Source organism: Chaetodon trifascialis, chromosome 15 (assembly GCF_039877785.1).
Source record: "Chaetodon trifascialis isolate fChaTrf1 chromosome 15, fChaTrf1.hap1, whole genome shotgun sequence".
NCBI classification, from domain to species: domain Eukaryota; kingdom Metazoa; phylum Chordata; class Actinopteri; order Chaetodontiformes; family Chaetodontidae; genus Chaetodon; species Chaetodon trifascialis.
This window is the reverse complement of record NC_092070.1, coordinates 22851262-22869581: the sequence shown is the minus strand read 5'-3', so window position 1 is coordinate 22869581 and position 18320 is coordinate 22851262. Positions and strand designations below refer to the sequence as shown.

The 18320-nt window shown below is 45.3% G+C and overlaps 1 protein-coding gene across 1 annotated transcript in view; it reads right to left on the bottom strand.

The window, feature by feature from the left end:
- The window catches only part of shank1 (SH3 and multiple ankyrin repeat domains 1), a 59158-nt gene that overhangs the window by 40307 nt on the left and 531 nt on the right, over positions 1 to 18320 (bottom strand). Inside the window, exon 2 of the mRNA XM_070980621.1 lies at positions 5308 to 5868. Within this exon, the coding sequence (XP_070836722.1) occupies positions 5308 to 5868 (561 nt within the window). The remainder of the gene's footprint in view (positions 1 to 5307; positions 5869 to 18320) is intronic.

Below are 18320 nucleotides of genomic sequence, written 5' to 3'. Positions count from 1 at the left end.
ACAACTTGTGATACACAGATCCGACTGTCGCTGTGCGCGCACTTAATGGGCCGGTGCCTTTTCATCAGCCACCAGTGGAAGGATCAGTGCAGAGAACAGGTCCACGGCTAACGCAGGGATCGACTCATCAGCCCACACCAAACCCGCACAGCTGTCATCTCTGCGACGACAGCTCAACACCAGCAGGACTTAACACGTTAAATATAGTCAGGAAACGGCTGCTGAAACAAGCAGTATATGAAATTTAGACCAGATGAGCCCAGAGGGTTTGATGTTGTTAAATATTATGTGACTGGATTATTATTACTGATGCTTCAGAGCAGCATTTTAATTTTCTCCGTCTTATTTGTTGATTATATATTCTGTATGTCAAATCATAACCTCCCAAGTTACTACAGCTGTCAAATGAATGCAGTGGAGAAAAACTACAATATTTCCTTCCTTTGAAATGCTTTGAAGTAGAAGCGTAAAGCAGCATGAAATAGAAATACTAAAGTATCTGAGTAATGTTACTCAGCTACTTTCCAGCGAGGGTCATAAACCTGAGCTGTAAACACAAAGCAGGACGGGAGGTCACAGAGCGAGTCGTTTTAGAAGAACGACATATTTCAGTATGAAACACGTCACCGCAGTAACACAGTCCTTCAAACGCTGCTGTCACGCAGACCTCAGCCCCGTTCTGGACATGGTTTGGGTGCTGACGGGGTTCACAGAGGGTTGCATGAGTTCTCCTCAACGCAGCTCGTGTTTGCTGAAGAGCCTTGACCCTCCGTGGATAAAATGGGGCAGGACATCAGCTGTCACACTGCAAAGTAACTCTGTGCACAGCAGCCCGGTCTCTCCGCCACGAGAAGATTGAATCCATCCAACTGAATTTCTCCTTGACCTATAACAGCTAACTACTAAAGCCCAGATTTTCCCTCCATGGAGCGATGGCCCAAATCCCCTGTTGACAAATGTAGTAGACTGATCTCTCCCTGCCTCTGTCAGCGCACCTACTGGGGAGATCTCGAGAGAGATCTCCCCAGTAGGCTCGTGCGGCCCTGTTGGGAGTTTTAAAGCAGGTAAATCCCACCGAGGGGGGGGCAGGACGCATCGCCGGATGTTTCCTCTGAAGGGCTCCGAGGGAAGGTCTCAGGGGAGACGAACGAACAATGACCTCTTGAGAGAGGTTAGCGTTAGCCATGTCATGGAAAACACACAAAATAGGCCTTTGACGGCACAAACACAGAAACTGCAGCTCCTCTGGACTGCGATGCATTTTGATTTCTGCCTTTTTTCTGCCGCCTTCACGCTGTTAAGAGCAGATTTCTGCATTCAACAGTGGCCCTTTTCTTTGAGACAAAACCCTTTATTAACTGTTCTTGAGGGCGCCTTGCCAAAAATACTTGTTTCTAATATTTCTGATGTCAAAAAAAGAAGAAAATCAGCTGATATTTATCAGCTGATGTGCAGCAGTCCCACTGGACCCGTAGCATAAAGTGAGCTGGCAAAGGTAAATCTAGTTAATCAAACTGAATCACTTCAGAGATGCACAACACTGATTGGTGAACATCCAACATGGAGCTTTATTTTAAAGTTAGATATAACACTTATCACCAGTGTTTGCATGCGTGCTCTCTGCATTACTGCTCTTCCATCACTCAGTTCCTAACATTTGCGTTCGCACGCTACAGTCACTCCCTCGTCTCATTAGGACACAATTAACGAGCAATTAGAGTTTATTGAGGGTGGATTATCTGACGTGTAGCACAGGCGTGAAGGGATATTACCCAGCACCAGCGAGAGAAGGAGGAGGACGGGAGGTGAACCGGAGGGGAAACGTGAGGAAGATCAGAGGCTTTCATTGTGAATCTGGGAAGTGGAGGAAAGCCTGAAGAGGCTGAGTCAGGACAGGACGAGAGCGAGAGAGCGAGCGGCTGAGTAAATGTCACAGCGGTGGTGGGTTATAACTGTCGTGACCTCGGGGGGCAATATTTACTGAGTCAGTACATCTTGGCAGGAAGTCTATAAGGTCATGATTTAGCTCTTTCATGTGTTAATGTTTATCTGCATGTCTGAGCTGATGTAGCTGTAAATCAGACACAACGACCAGCGAGGGAGAAGACATGTTGAAGAGATTAGAAGAATTACTGCACAGTTAGACTGACTGGATCTTTTTTTTCCAGTAAAGGCTGCACAGTTTCATCCACATCTGCCAGTTTAATTAACATGATTATACCTGTCAGTCTACAGAGAAACGCAGACATCACGACAAACAAAGTGCGCCGGAGAACATTTAAAGATTCACTCTTTATGAAAAGTTCTGGGAAGGATTCGAATATAATAAATACATAAATGTTGTAAATAAAGTTGGCTCGTGGTCAAAACCTTCAGCGTTGAATTCTTCATTATGTCAGTTCCACCTCAGTGCTGCTCGCAGAAAAAAACCATTAGCATAAAAATCTTTGCTGTCGATAAAGAAAGGTGAATTTTTCCTCCCACGACGGAGAATTTCCTGCTCAATGTGGCCTTTCTGTTTTATTCTGTTAACTGATTTGAATCTGATTTATTCTTCTGAACAAAGTAAATGTGCAGTTTTACACGTTTAGTTTCATGGATGAATCTCGACTGCTACTTATCGTGTTAGCATTTTATGGTGTTTCGGGGGCATATTCTGATTAAAAAGTGAACATTTACCATATTTAGGAAGTGTGAACATGCCTAAATCTGAAAATCAGTGTGAAATATTCCTTTAAGTCAGCAACCGAACTCTTTCTGTGCTTGTTATTTCTGTTTCTGTCAGCTTCAGTCTGTCGTTTATTTCTGTCTGCTTCATTTTATCCTTCTGGATCTGCCTCTAACTCTTCTTCCATCTCACCTTTATCTCTTTCTCCGCTACTCTCTTTCCACATTGATCTGTGTCTGCTTCCATTTACCTTTGTCTCCATCTTCTTCTTTGTGCCTTTTATCGACTCCACCTTTTTCTACCTCCACTTCCAAACACCGTGTCTCCTTCTGCCTCCATCCGTCTTCTGTCGTAATGCAACCGTCAGGCAGCTGCTGAGGTCTCGACCCCAGCCTCGAGCGAGCATCCACCCCACAAGCAGTCCCATTTATCCGACTTTTCGCAATTAAACTTTGATGCCGATTTGTTAGAATAAATAGGGAGTGGTGAATTATTTATGGTTGGATTTAAAAACACTGAATCAAGCACACACACACATACACACACGCTGCTGAAAACACCCATGCACAGATCAATAATAAATCACACGGCAGCAAGAGGGAGGAAGAAGCGTTGAGCGAGGCATTTATAGTGCACCGGGATGGTAAATATAAAATATGGACTCGCACACACACGCAGGCACTCACAAGTACATTTATTTCATTTGCGGTTTTGTTCTCGCTGATGAGTTAAAGCCGAGCACGATCTCTTCATAGAAATGAGAGAAGAAGGCGAATGTCTGAGGGACGCGGCCTTCTGTTTGTCCAACACAAAAGGCCATCTGGTTCAGTTCAATCCGGCACTGAGCAAACACACACTCCATTTCCCTGCTCCTCCTCTACCTGTTTTCGTCTCTCCTGCACACACTTGGATGCAGCCTCGGCCCCTCGCATCCCTGATTCCTTATTCAATTATCTGTACAATTGAGTGACTCCTCGTGATTCACTTGAACGGATCAGAAAAACACTGAATAAAGGCAAACAAAAGATGCCTGGCGTCTGCCAACTGCCTAATTTTTCAGGAGTGGGAGAGCGGCTTTCTGAAGCTACATGGAGGCAGCTGCACCTCCGGCCCGTGAAGCCAATTCAGACACGCTTGTGATGGAGGCTTTCGCACTGATGTGATGTAACGGACAGCAACGGCAGATCGGTCCATCGTGATTCTGGACAGCCCTCTTAAAACCAGTCACACCGAAAAGGTCCTTTCACGGCGCGCTTTATCGCTCCATTTAAAAGCTCTTTGGCGACATTAAGCCACAGGCAGCGCTCCCCCCCCCCCCCCCCCCCCCTCCGCTTTCCTCTTCACTTCAACTTCCCTCCCTTCGACTCTCTCTGAATCCTTTCTGGCTCTCTTAAAATCAAATCCTTGCCCACATATCCTCATCGTGATTGCTCTTGTTGTGCAATTTGGCTCGCCTCTCGCTGCCTCTCTCCTTTTCTCTGGAGCTGGGTCACCTTGAAAGACTCCCTCGCCCTCTCACATCAGTCACTTTGCTGACGAGTATTTGCGCTTCTCTCGGTTTTCCGCTGGTGATGCAGAGAGAGAGAGAGAGAGAGAGAGAGAGAGAGAGAGAATCGAACTGACGTAATGCGCCCGATCCTCTGAGACTTGCAGTGTTTCTGGAGCACTGCAGGTTTTGTATGAACTGACCATGCATACTGTCATAAGCCTATGGACAGATTATGACATGAAGGCCCCCCCCCACCTACTGTAACCATCACTCCTCAGAGTCTGGAGCCCATGCTGCATGATGTCAGTACGGAGGCCGGTTTGACGGTGTCTTCTTGGTCTCACATCTTTCAAACCAAAGTGAAAGCTATCCCTTCAGTGTTTCAGGCAGACTCTTAGCCGCGGCTTTTCGCTCTCTAACAAGAAATCCATCCACTCATCCATTTTTCATACCCACTTATCCTGTGCGGGGTCACAAAAATGATGTCGGACTGAGGCCCTATATTAGCCGAAGCACTTATGTTTTAACACGGTGTATGTTTGAGAAATACTTTTACTGGCTTTCTTCCAAGAGTTAGATGAAGAGATCAAAACCACTCGCATGTCTGGACAGTGAATATGAAGCAAGCTGGCAGGTTTAGCTTAGCATACAGACTGGAAACAGGAGCAAAGGGCTAACACGGCTCTGGCTATGAGCCAAGAGAGAGCCCAAAACCCCGGCTGAAACATGCTTTTATCATTTTATCATGCATGTTTTTGAGGAGCAGGTCCCCCTGTTTCCAGTCTTTGTGCTATGCTAAGCTAAGCTAAGCTAAGCTAATTGGGCGCTGGCTTTGCTCTTATAATGTTCTCATGTTATCTCAGCCAGGAAGTGAATAAGAGTGTTTACCAAAAGGTCAACGTGTGTTTTTAAAGACAAAAACAACTGATGCGAGTTAAGACGCACGTCGTGTTTGTAACATGAGCTGAAACTGATCTTTGCTGAGGATGACCTAAATGTTGAACTTGATAACTAATAATTATGACTTAATTGATAATGACTGTGTTCAGGAAACCTGAGGTGTTCAAACCAATGAGACAGGAGCATGCTGGGATTGAGCTTCTTGTTATCATGATGCTGAGGTTTGGAGGGAGCGTGTGGCGACACTGACCGTTTGCTTTATGTCTGGGATGCCAATGCGGAACACCATCATGGAGATGTGGGCGTCCTCAGATGGCGCCGTGCTGGAGCTACGCTCCTTCAGCCTCCTCTGCTGCTGCTGCTGCTGTACGTGATTGGCTGGCTGTTGGTGTGCGGACCCGGGGTTGGACGAATAGGGGTTTGTCGTGTGTCCAGGGTTCCCAGGCCGGATCTGTCTGTCCGCGGTGGGCCGTCCGGCCAGTTTGGCTGACTGCCTGTGTCCCTCACCCCTGCCCCCTCTTGATAGGCCTCCTCGCCTGACCTCCTCCACCATCTCCTCCTCATCGTCCTCCTCTTCCCCCTCCAGCTCGCCATTCTCCTCCTCTTCCTGGTCCTCATCACGCTCGTCGTCTTCCATTTCCTCCTCCTCCTCTTCCTCCTCCTCTTCCTCGTCCTCTGCCCCTGGATAGAGATGGCGATTGTTTCCCAGCATCCTTTGTTGCTCCTCGTCGCTGGACAGGGGGCTGAACGGCATCGTCATGGCGACAGAGAGGGCGGCACCAGCGGTAACACCATCATTCCCAGAGAGACACTGCAATGGGGAGGAAAGAGAAGACGTGTTGAGGACAGAGACAAAGACAAAGACAAAGGTCTGTGAGAAGTGAGCCTCTTCTCGGCTGCATCGAGGCCTCTGAACCACACCAGTGGAACAAACTCTGGTCTCTATGGGAACAGACTGGCAGTACTTGTAACCCTCGCTGCACGATGACATACTGTTCACACCTCGTGTATAAATGAGCCCAGTTGTGCCGTTAATTTTCAGCTTCCAGCCTCTCAGACATCCTTCCTGCGCCGTTAAACCCGAGACTTGCCTGCAGATAACCGATCCTTCACGAGCTTCCTGCGTCTGACACCTGGAACGTACCACTGCCGTTCTCTGAGCAGAAGAACTACGGCGGTTAGTATTTACTATTTTGGGAAATGCTCCCACCGAGAGCACCACAGTGACATGCACCTCAACCCAGATTCCACAAATTTGGGACACATAAATAAAACAGAATGCACAAACAAACTGCGTTTACGACGACGCCTTCATGAATCAGGGTCGGAGCTTATCAAACTCTTCAGACTCTGGACTCATCAAAAGCTCTCTCAGTGGCATCTTCAGCCAATTAAATCAACTCTGCCACATAATCGTATGATAAAATGAGCAAATTTGTCCAAAAGATTCTCCCTGAAGGCTAAACGTTTCGATGTTAATGCCTCCATGAGCGTCTGTCAGGACAAACTGCAGTAAAGCCACAGAAGCAACAGAAGAGCCAATTGTGGAACAAAGACCTTCAGCTTTAAGTCTTGTAACACTAAAGCTGCTGAGTTTATTCAGTCATTATCTTTAAATAATTTAATTGCCCCATTATGCAGTTACCTATGATGAAAGGATCTCATGGTTTCAGCTTATTAACGCAGAAATAAATGGCAGATTTTATTCATTCAGCTCCTTCAAGTTGTGTGAAAAGCCAACATCACCCTCAGTAAACTAATATATCAGTCAGACTCTGCACAGCAGACCATTCGTCACTGCGTATCTGCTATACAGACGCTGCTAATGGACAACAGCTCTTCATGTGATAAACTATACACTCTTCTGCCTTTGCCGTTACCCCTGAGAGGGCCGTGAAGCCACTTCAGAGCATCAGCGATGCAGCGCTGTATTCAAGTACGAGCTGAGCGAGATAACAGATCTGTCCCCGGTGGCTCCTGGTTGGCTCTGCACGCTGTTCCAGGATTTTCAGCACCACTACGCTCTGGACAGCTCCACGCAGAGCCCAACGGCACAATAACAAACGGCGACTCGAACTCCCACCAGACTGACCAATCAGCAGAGAGAGCTGCACAAACACCAACTCAACATCCGATATGACGACTTAAGTTCAATTTTTAGGTATTTTTACTTCACTTCCTCTTTTTTCATTCTATTCTACTGCATGTAAGACTGAAATATTGTACTTTTTCTAAAAGTTTGGAGGCTGTGTAAAACTTAAATAAAACCAGAATGCAGCCAAATCCTTTATCCAATCATGTGTTCACAAAGCGGTGAATCTCGTTGGAGGATGCCCCTTTTTTCTGTCACCTGTTTGGTAAAACTTACTACACAGCAGTCTGAACCCTGACGGCACCAGAGATAAACATTATGCAAAAACATAACTGTGCGGTTTTTCATCTAAACATTCATCCATTCCTCTGGAAGAAATATCAGATTTTAGGTGCTGTTTGTTTTCATTTTACTTCGAATGAATTTAAAGTGCAGAATAATGACGCAACTTAAAATTGCAAACTTTGTGTGTGTGATGAGGCAGCTGAGAGGCGTGGAGGACTCAGAGCCATGTCGTAAAGGAAAAACAAGTGTGAGACATGTAATGTCCAGGCTTTCCGCGTGGGACACTGAGAAAAAAGGACCGGCTGTCCACTCTGACAAGAAACAGGAAGGGAGAATAAAAAATGATGAAGTGATACGAGGAAATGTAAGGAGAAGGGTCCCAGCAAATGGCAAAGAATACTTGTTTCAACGTGTGAATTAGGCCGGTATTAATTCTTACTGAAAATAAAGAAGATTATATTACAACTTTCTGAAATGGAGCTTTCTCCAAGAATTTTCTTGAATCAGATCTCATTTATTTGATGCCAGTGGAGCAACGGCGACCTAAAAATGAGAGTCCTTTACAGCAGTTCTTCATATAATCCTTCACTTGATCTAACAAAGAGTAAATTTCAGGCCTGAATGTGAAGCTGATCGGCGTGTGGGAAGAATATCGGTTATTCTTCTCTCTCCTTTGACTTCTTCTCACGTCTCACACAAACACACTCGGTGCTGGACTGGTTGTGACAAACACTGACTCTCTGGCAGCGTTTCTGCCTCCAACTTTCGAAAGCCTATTAGCAGGAAAACTTCTGTTCGCAGTCATGAAGAAGAGATGGCAGACGACTGTGCAGCAAACTGTAGAAGTCTAACAGACACGACGTCCAGATTGTGTCACCCACAAGAACCTCAGAGGCTACAGACTTGACAACCGAGGACAAACGATGACTTCATGATCATTATTACTTTGTTTTTTGTCATAATTGATGCACTAACCTGCACACTGATTTTAAATACTCCACGACTTCATGCATTAAATCCACAAAAATACATCTTATTCTCTGATATCATCCTGTTTTGCATGTAAAATCCTTTCGCCTGCAGTAGTAAATAGTAAACATAAGATAAATGTAGTGCAGTAGGTCAAGTATAAAATTTAAGCACCTAAAATGTACTAAATGACAGTATGTTTGAGTAAAGGTAAACATAAATGAGTGTTAAATGGGCTCTCATTATAAAGTCGCTGCAGCTATATAAATCGCATTTTTAAAGCTTCAGAAAAGGTTAAATAGCTCCCTTAAATTTAAATGAAAATTAATGAGGCCTCTTATATAAAGCAGTTTCTGACTATTCAGAGGAGCGCTGGAGGAGCGGAAGAGAAAACCACGAAATTAAAGCAAGCTTGTGGGACTAAACAGAGAGAGAGAAGATGACAGGGGAGGAGAGGAGGGCTGCAAATCATATTGTTGGAGGTAATTGATGAATAGAAGAGACAAGGACACGGAGACAAAGAGGGAGGGAGAGGGAGAGAGAAGAAAGGTTGATACAGACGTGTCAGAAAGCTCAACCAGGGAGAGGCACCTAAAGAAGATATGATAATAAATGGCAGTGAACAGTCCATATTTTTGCATAGTGCTGAGCAATCAAAGATAGGGGAAGCTAGAGAGGAAGGCGAGGGAGGAGGAGGACAAAGGGGGAAGCAGAAAGGTAAGAAGGGTGTGATTAGAGAGAGAGAGAGAGAGAGAGAGAGAGAGAGAGAGAGAGAGAGAGCAGTAACAGAGATGAAGAGGAGGGGAACAAGAGAGGAAGGCCGTACAACTGTGAAGGATTTAACCAAGGTGAGAGGAGGCACATCGCAAATGAGGCTAAAAGCTAAATGCTAACATATCTTTGCTAGCGTGCTAGCATGGTATCTTTTTAGCTGTAATCACAAAGTACAGCCGAGGCTGATGGGAAAATAACGAGTTCTGCAGCTATAAAACAAAGTATTGGACAAATTTAAACTTTCACCTGCTCGAGGAAAGGTTGAGGGTTACTACAGGTCATCCTGAGAGGGTGAACGTGACAACATGAACGTGAACTTCATGTTGGTGTTTTGAGGGGAAATCAGAGGAAGTCATTGGGATGAATCCTCTGAGGAGCATGAATATCTTTACCAAACTCCATGACAATCCATCCAGCAGCTGTGAAGATATTCCATCTGAGGCACAAATGTCTGCGTGGCACTAAAGGAAAAGGAAAAGGATGACCAACGACAGCTGGGTTCATCCTCTGGGGAGCATGAATGTCAAAAATGAATCCCTTTAATTGAGGATTGGTGTCAGTCTGCAATATTACACTGCACAGGTGAAAACTTTGACCTGCTCATGGAAAAGTCAGACGATCCTCTGGAGAACTTGAATATCTGTATCGTATTTCATGACAATCCTCAAAATTTAAACCTAATGGTGGTATGAAAGGAGAGTTCAGAAAATGCCAAAATCAGTCCTCTCGGGACCACAAGTGTCAACTAGTTCATCAATAGACCGACACAGATGTCCACACACGGCAGGCATGAATAAAAACACCAGGGGGTTAGAGCACATCGCAAAGGTACCAGAGACGGGAAAATGTCGACACAGCGAGAGCAGAAGAGGGAGGCCGGAAAAGAAAAAACAGCAGAGACATTGTGATGGAAGAGAAAAACAAAGGAGGGAGAAGAGTGAGAACAGGAGGTGAATGTGAGAGGTGGCTGTGAAATCAGAGGTGTGAACTCACAGGGCTGGATGGTGGAGAGCAGAGAGGATGAAGACGGGGTCGAACCACGATGCCAGCGCCAGCATTTTTGGGTTGGAAGCTGCCAGAGCTAGTATTGATAGCCACTGTATTTGGATCTGGCCTTTTTCCATGTTTTCATGCCAAAAAACTGAAAGGCGTTCGTCTTTCTTTGTGGAATTTCACTCTGAAACAGCATCTGGGATGCTCAAACCCACCACTGAAGGCCATAATGAAATGCATTTTGCAGCGAGGAGCTCCTTGAAGCAGGCAGAGGTAGGCTTCGCTGCAGCTCTTACAGACTGACACACTGAAGCTGTCGAGTTAAACCCACCCACACCGCGCTGTGATCGTCAGGCTTCTGAAAGTGGCTGCCGTGACAGACCTGTTTGTCATGCATTCTTCGCTATCTAGTCATATTTCTTCAAGGTTGATATCAGGCAGATATCGGCTGAACCCGAGGCACCGAGCAGAGAAAACGAAGGGCGAGTCCAAACTTTTGAGAGAATCACTCAGCGTCAATTAAGCTGGAACAGGTCAGGACGGAGTGAGGATGATGAGAAAAAGTGATAATCAGTCCCCGAGAGAAAAGTCATGACTCACACATAAAAGAGCGTCATAATGAATGCGCCGTGTGCCAGAGCTCATGTGTGTCTCTCTGAGCGGAGATGAAGAGGGCGATGGAGAGATTAGATATCGCCTAATGCCAACAAGTGCTAATCATCTCCTCCGCTTCGTATCTCGCTGTCATAAATCTTTATCTCTCGCCATCCTCCTGGGAGAGCCGCTCCAGCTCCAGGTCACATCTTTAACACTTTCAGTCGGCTTGGACAACTTAAACTACATTAACCCTGCCAACCTTCACCTCGCTGAGCAGTTCGAGATGTTAGCTACACAAGGGAGGCGAGAACAAGCCGCATCAGTGCTAATACATGCTCACATTATCCATTTCAGCTGGTGCCATAACACTACTCATTATCCATATTGGCGACAGTATTTTTATACTTTTTGTGCATAGACGTAGAAATTCAATGTCCTTTCTATGCAACAGTATTTTCTCAAGTGCAATACAACATATGACAACTGGCAGTAGTGTTTTTCTAATTTGTACATAATGTACATATAGTTGATTTTCTATTCTATAGTCCTGTATACCTTTTTTATTTCCTGTATACTTTTTAATCTGGATCCTTCTGTGCCACCGTTTTTGCTTTTTGTCATACTTGCTGGTTGTAACAACTTAATTTCCCCAGTGTGGGATCAATAAAGTCTTATCTATCTTATCTGAACAGTGAGAGAGCTCAAGTCAGCTGATGCTCAAAAAGAGCAAAAAATACCATTTGCACAACCGTTTGCGCTTCTTCTGCACATGATTCTGTGATGAAGCGTAGCTATGAGAGATAAGAAATGGCTGCATTTGTCTGTAGATCACACACAGAGACACACGGTGTTTTCTTCTCTAAAGGTGGAGTCATTTTAGCGTGCGGCCCGACAAACAAATGCACTGATTTAACACATTACACAGAATAATTCCACATTTTGGGAAACACACTTATTCATATGAGGCGACCACCAGCAGCTGGTTATTTCGGCTGAGCGCTGAGATTGAAAACAGAGGGGAATCAAGCTCTGGGCTGCGAGGCAGTTTTGAGTGGCCACACACACTATTGGAGGATAATGCTCTCAACCAGCTCGGCCACAGAAGGAGGCTCTCTCGCACATGCTTCAAGGGCCCGGCAGCCCAAAAGCCTGCAGAAGCTTGCGCAACTCTCCTGGCATGTGCGCTGCACTTTCTTGGAGCATGGCCATCTTGGAAGACGGTGCCAAGTTTTTCTTAATTCATCCAGAGGAGAAACAGCTAGCCTGGCTCTGTCTAAAGCTAACAAAATCCACCTATCAGCACCTCTAAAGCCCGCTAATTAAAATGTTGTGTGTGTGTTTAATCCACACAAAAGCCAAGTGTGAAAATGAGTCCCGTGGATGACTGTGTCGTAGCTGGGAGCAGCGACTTCCTGCAGTCAGTCAGTCATCGTCGTGCGGTTTGCAGAAAAACAAGTTTTAGCATTAGAGGTTAGGGATTTATCTGTGCTTATTTTCATTTACTGTGATAATGCTCTTCAAATAAACCTTGGAGGTGCTGCTGGGTGGATCCTGTTACTGTGAGCCAGGCTAGCTGTTTCCAGTCTTTGTGCTAAGCTACAAGCTAACCAGCTGCTGGTTGGTGCTTCACAGTGCACAGTCAAGAGAGTGGTATTGATCCTCTCATCCAAGTCTTGGCAAGAAAGTGAATGAGCTCATTTCCTAAAATGTCAAACTAATCCTTTAAACGTAGCCATTTAATTGTATTATTTAGTACCAACAGGGCAGATCACTCGAGCTTAGCATGCATGCTAGATGGAAAACTTGATTTTGCTGGCAGTTCATGTTTGATTGCATGCCCCTGTCTTGGCACATTTGCTGCAGATTCATTTTTTACGGTTGCAAACATCCGACAGATGTTATATTTATCTGTTCTGTCGGCGGTGTCGCCTTCAATAGTGTTTGTTGTGGAGCCTCAGATTTAAGGCACAGAAGCGTGTTATGCACTCAGGCTCACCGTCACTCTTGCTTTTTATGATGTGTTTATATGCAGCTGTGTTGTGTGTACAGTAATGTTATTTCTGAATTACTTCTGCAGCATCTGGTGCAGCATTTTGGTCACTCATCATTTCACTAAAACTCTATATATGAAACACATGGATTTGCTTTATGTGTGCCTCTGTGTATATGTAAAACATGAGAAACAAAAGTCTTGAAAACTTGTTTTGTTGGCAGGACCGGGATGTTTTTCCTTCCTTTTAACATGCATTGTGCATTGCTGCATTGTAATCAAGTAAAATCTGAGCCAGTTATATGCATTCAAGCTAAAATCAACAAATGAAACAGGTGGCGGCGGCTCGGGTGGTAACACGCCTGTCAGAGAGGAAACTTTAAGATATTCATGTATGGGGAACAAGCGAGATGAGCCATTTAACATCTGTTTTAAAAGGCGCAAAGCCCAATGGAGGAAGTGGCATGTTAAGCAAATCTGTTATTTGGCGAAGGAAAGATGGTTATGATCACTGTTTGTTAACTCCAGACACCGGGTGCATGTTTAATCCAAATAAACGGCACTTCTGCACTCGAACCTGCCGTTGGTGGCAGAAGCCGACGAGCGGAGGGAAATGGGGTTATGAGGCAGCATTTCTACTTCTACACGAGGAGTTTTTTATGTGACAGAAGTGAGAGGGAAATGAGGTAACTTTGCCGGATGACTTGCTGGAGTCTTGACCTGGTTCTACTAAGCTTCAATCTGTCAGAGGTCTGTGTGATGCCATCAGAAGACTGATATCCCACCAGCACAGTGACATTTCGCCTCCCTCCCGCTCTCTTTTTATCAAACACATATGTATCATCATGTGCCCTCTCACTCCCTCTCTTCCTGTCTCTCTGGTTCATCGTCTCTCGTATGTAGGACATAGCTTGTATATAGATAGATATTTTCAGTGTCTTGGTCCCCAGGAAATTTCACTGGGAAACTTCCAAAGAACAGATCGCCCCACTTTCCTGCCACTAAACTGGAACGGCCAATTTCCCTCCCTCCTTGTTTGACATCGACACACAAAATGGCACTCTGATGCGCACAAATGGACGCCACCCCCCCCACCCCCCCACCCCCCCCCACCGTGCATCCTGTTTGTGCGTGTGTGCAAAGACTCGCATCCAGCACCGCAATCCCCCATGAGGCTGCGGCTGCAGATGGATAAGGCTAATAATGTGTGTAAACTCTGACCCTCTGGTCAATTGAGCACATATGTAATCATCCTGCAGCTCTACGGCGTCCACACGGGAGCTCTACATCACGTAAAATGTCAGTCTGAACTGCGGGGACCCAAAGGAGAATGAAGACGTGTCTTCTACGCACATTCTGATGTAACCATCCCTTGTGCTGCTAAACTAGGGTGAGCGCCGGTGGAGGAACCTGGTTTGAGTTTGAGAGGAAAGGGTGGGTGTACAACAGCATCACTGGTGCGCTCATCATGGAAATTTCGCAGAATTAGGCCCAGGACACCTCCAAAAAGAGCACCAGCACATTTGGTGTCCCAGAATCTCCCTTCTGTGCACCCTACCCCCACCCATCCCCTCACATGGACACAGCACGCCAACAGGAACGCTAACAGCCCTGCTAGCAGCTCTGTGAGACACAGCTGTGCTAAATGCTAACAAACATGCTAACATGCTGATGCTACAGTAAGCAGGTGTGATGTTTATGATGTTCACCATCTTAATTCAGCATGTTAGCCTGCCAACATTTGCTGATTAGCACCTGCTAATCAGCAAATGTTGATCTACACGAAGCACAGCCGAGGCTGATGGGAAGCATTTTGTTAGAAAACAAAATGAAACTGTGACCTGAAGGTGGCACAAAGTTATCACATTCAGGATTCATCATCTGGGAAGTCTTCCATGCATCTAATGCCAATCCATCCAGTGGATGTTGAGATATTTCAGTGGATAAGAGAAAGCTCTTTAGAGTAGCTGACAGGGTCAGGGGATCACCAGAGTCATTAGGATCCATCTTCTAGGAACCATTCGTACAAAATTTCATGCATCGAGCAGTTGTTGAAATATCTCTGACAGACCAGCCGCCAAATCAGCCCAAAACTACTGCGAATCTTAAACAACGAGCCTGCTCTCATTCCCAGGCCAAGACTAACCAAACTGCAAGCATCTGACAGTTTGTTTGACAGTGATAATCACATGTTAAAAGTCTGTCTGGCAGGAAAACACACAGACGCTGAAGTCTTTGAGGAGCGTGACAAAGCAGTATCAGAGCCTGACACCTGGAAAACATGCTGAAACAACCGTCCTTCTACTTTCAAACACCCAACTCTGAGACTGCAGAGTTACTTTAACCCATCCTGCAATGAAAACCAAGGCCAAAACACTCCAGCTGCGAAACAGTCGCCAAGACGTTCACGCTTACAAGAAATCAAAAAGCTTTCATGCCGACAATAAGCCGAAAGACATCTATCCAATTCTGCCGCTCAGATTTTTGAGCATCAAAAGAAACAGGAGTGTAGTACAGGAAGCGGATTTAGAGACATGTTGGGGAAAAGCAATAAAACAAAACCCCGGAGGACTCCCTATATATAGACAACAGTGGATTATAGTGAAGATGTGAGTGGGAGTACAAAACTACACAAAGACACAAGAAAGAAATGAGCGTGAGAGCTCTTCCTGAGGGGTGAGACTGACCTCGTAGCCTATTTCCCTGTGGTTCAAAATGGTGTTTATCTGCGGCTACCAAACCTTGCCTCACAGCACAGTGTCTTTTAAGGTCTTTTAGTCCAAATTTTATGAAGAGCAATTCAATAAATGTTAGCTGGAAGCCAGAGCAGTAAAAATCAGAGAAATTATAATCAGCATTAATAAGATTTCTCTTTGTCTGCTGCCTCAAAGCCTCTACTCTCTTCTTCCTTTGTGGGCTGCACAGCTCACCCGCCACATCAGTTTGGATGTAAATGTCATTACAAGGTTGCTGATGTCTCTTGAGACAGAGGATTGCTCGTCTGCTTCTTTATTGATGAAACCGAGGTTTGGCTGTCGCACACCGAACGGCCGCTGTTTGAGCATGAGTGCACACGAAAGCATCACAGGTTGTTGCTTAATCCTCTTCTTGGATACAAATGAAGTTCAAGTGTAAACACATCAAAAGGAAACACTGGTATAAGTTAGTCGGCGAGGAGTTTGCAGGAGCTGATGCAATGTGGCGATGCATGACGGTACAGTTATCTGAATAATGCGCCTGTGATTGTAGAGCAGCCATCTTAAAATAAGGCAGTCGTTTTTCTTATCAATCATTTATGATGTGAGAAAATTGTTTAGTGCAGCCGACAGTCCAAAATCCAGATATAAGCAACGAACGACCACACGGAAGAAAGAAAGCAGCAAATCGTCACATAGCAGCTGGAACTGGAGGGCATTTGGTATTTCAGATTTTAAAAAATGATCAAACTAACTGGCTTATGAGAACCTATATAACTTAGCAAATTTAACCCTGATATCCAGGACACCTGTGTAAAATGTGGAACGGAGAAAGGTTCCTCGCACCACTGCATTTGGAAATGTAACCGTATACAAGAATTTTGGAGAAGAATAATTCACACAATCTCCAATATTATAGAGAAAGACATCCTGATGCGCCCTGAGATCTGTATTCTGGGACTTATTCCAGAAACGGTGGCCCTGAGAGCTCATGAAAGTAAGCTGTTGAACCTCTGTCTCATACGTATGAGGCGTCTTTTTGCTAGACATCAGAAAAGTGTTCATGGTCCATCATTGAGTCTATGGTTGGCTGAGCTCTCCTCCTGCATAGCTGCTGAAAGGCGTCCATACACAATTAAAAGAAAGAGTCAAATCTTCTATAAGATGTGGGATTCATTCCTCAAATTTTTGTTTTTTGGGGTTGTTCAAGGGTGACCCACAATGCTACCAATTTATGCTGTAAAAGAGATGTAATGTGTTAAAAGTTAAAAATCAATGTTAAAAAAGATCAAACTGATTTGTCTTCTGTTGAAAAGCATCTCCTCGATGAACGGACTAATGGCCTCAGTTTCTAAGAAAGCCGCCTTCAACGAGCGCAGACATTATTTCTCTGCGTGCGCGTCAGAGGCCACGCTGTTTGCTTAAGCTTCTCTATTCTCCACACAAGAGATGAAGACAGTCAATCAGCTGGGGAGCCAGAGAGCTGAGATCTCATTCAAATAGCCTGCTAATTAATTAGCTTTATTCGTCATCGCCATTAAATCTCTGTGGGACGGCTCAGAACCTGTGCTTGTTTTCTGCTAGCAGCTGTATGTGCTGCCTGTATGAGGGAGCTGAGTAATATCCGAAATCAGTGTGACAGGGTGACAGGACCCACTTGCTGCTATCTCGGGCCACGCTGAGGGCCAAGTTGGGGCTATTAGTTGGAAGCGCAGGAGGAGCTCATGAATAAGTAAGACGCAATGGGAGTAGCTGCAGGGGAGGCGACCGCCTGAACATACGAGGGGCTGTGAAATATTCAACATGGATGCTGTTTCACGGCCGCAGGCGGCGAACGGGAGCCTGACCATGTGGCAACCTCCAGGTCGTCCCTTTTTGTTTTCACGCTCACAAGAGCCTGCTGGATTTCTGTTTTGCTTCTCTCTCAAGAACGACATCCTCTGAAGTCCTGTCAGAAAGCACCGACCGTCAGCAGAGTTCTGATCTCGACCCGCTGGGAGTCGACCAAAGCCGGGGCCGAGATGAGCGTGCAGCTCTGACGAGACTAAAGAGCCAGGTTTTACACGAAGGTTGGAATTAAAACAGCTTGGACCAGGAAACAGGATGAGAGGCGTGATTCATGCTCACTCATACGCTCTCCAGCCGGACAAAGCTGTCACACGGTTTGAAAAAGCCTTGTTTGACCGAGTGAAGGCAGTTTTTCAGCTCCCTGCGGTTCAGCAGCGGCTGAATCAGCACTTCTTCCAGGAGGGTCTGTGGCTCCATGTTTCAGGGTTTTGAGTGGAAAATCTATTTCCTCCGACAGATACAGCATCTCAAACAGACACATCACTTAAACACATCGTTTATCCACTCTGCACTAAGCAAGTCATAGCGATGGGATCCTTCCTTAGACTAAACAACGTGTTGCTGCATCAGATTCACAATAAGCAGATATTTACAAAAATCAATGAAGCCGATGAGGTCAAACATTAAATATATTGTTCATTTTAAATATTAGGTTATGTCAAAAGGATTATTATGTGTGCTTCACACAGCAACTGTTTAGAATCCAGCACCATAGAAGCCATTTCCTGCACAATGAGTACTTTTACTTTGAATACTACGCTCGGCTGATAGCACCTCTGCACTTCTACTTTTAAATTTGTATGTTTTACATCGTGGTATTGCTACTTTAACTTAATCTGAGTCCTTCCATGACTGGCCGCAGAGCTGAGTCACGGTCACATCACGTGTCATTGGACAGGACAGCTGTTTGATTGATGTCTCCCTCCTTTGTTTCCTTACATCCCTGCTGTGTGGTGCATAAACAGCTTCACCTCCTCGTCCTCCACTGAGTTTGATGTGTAGCTGTCATCCGCGTTTCG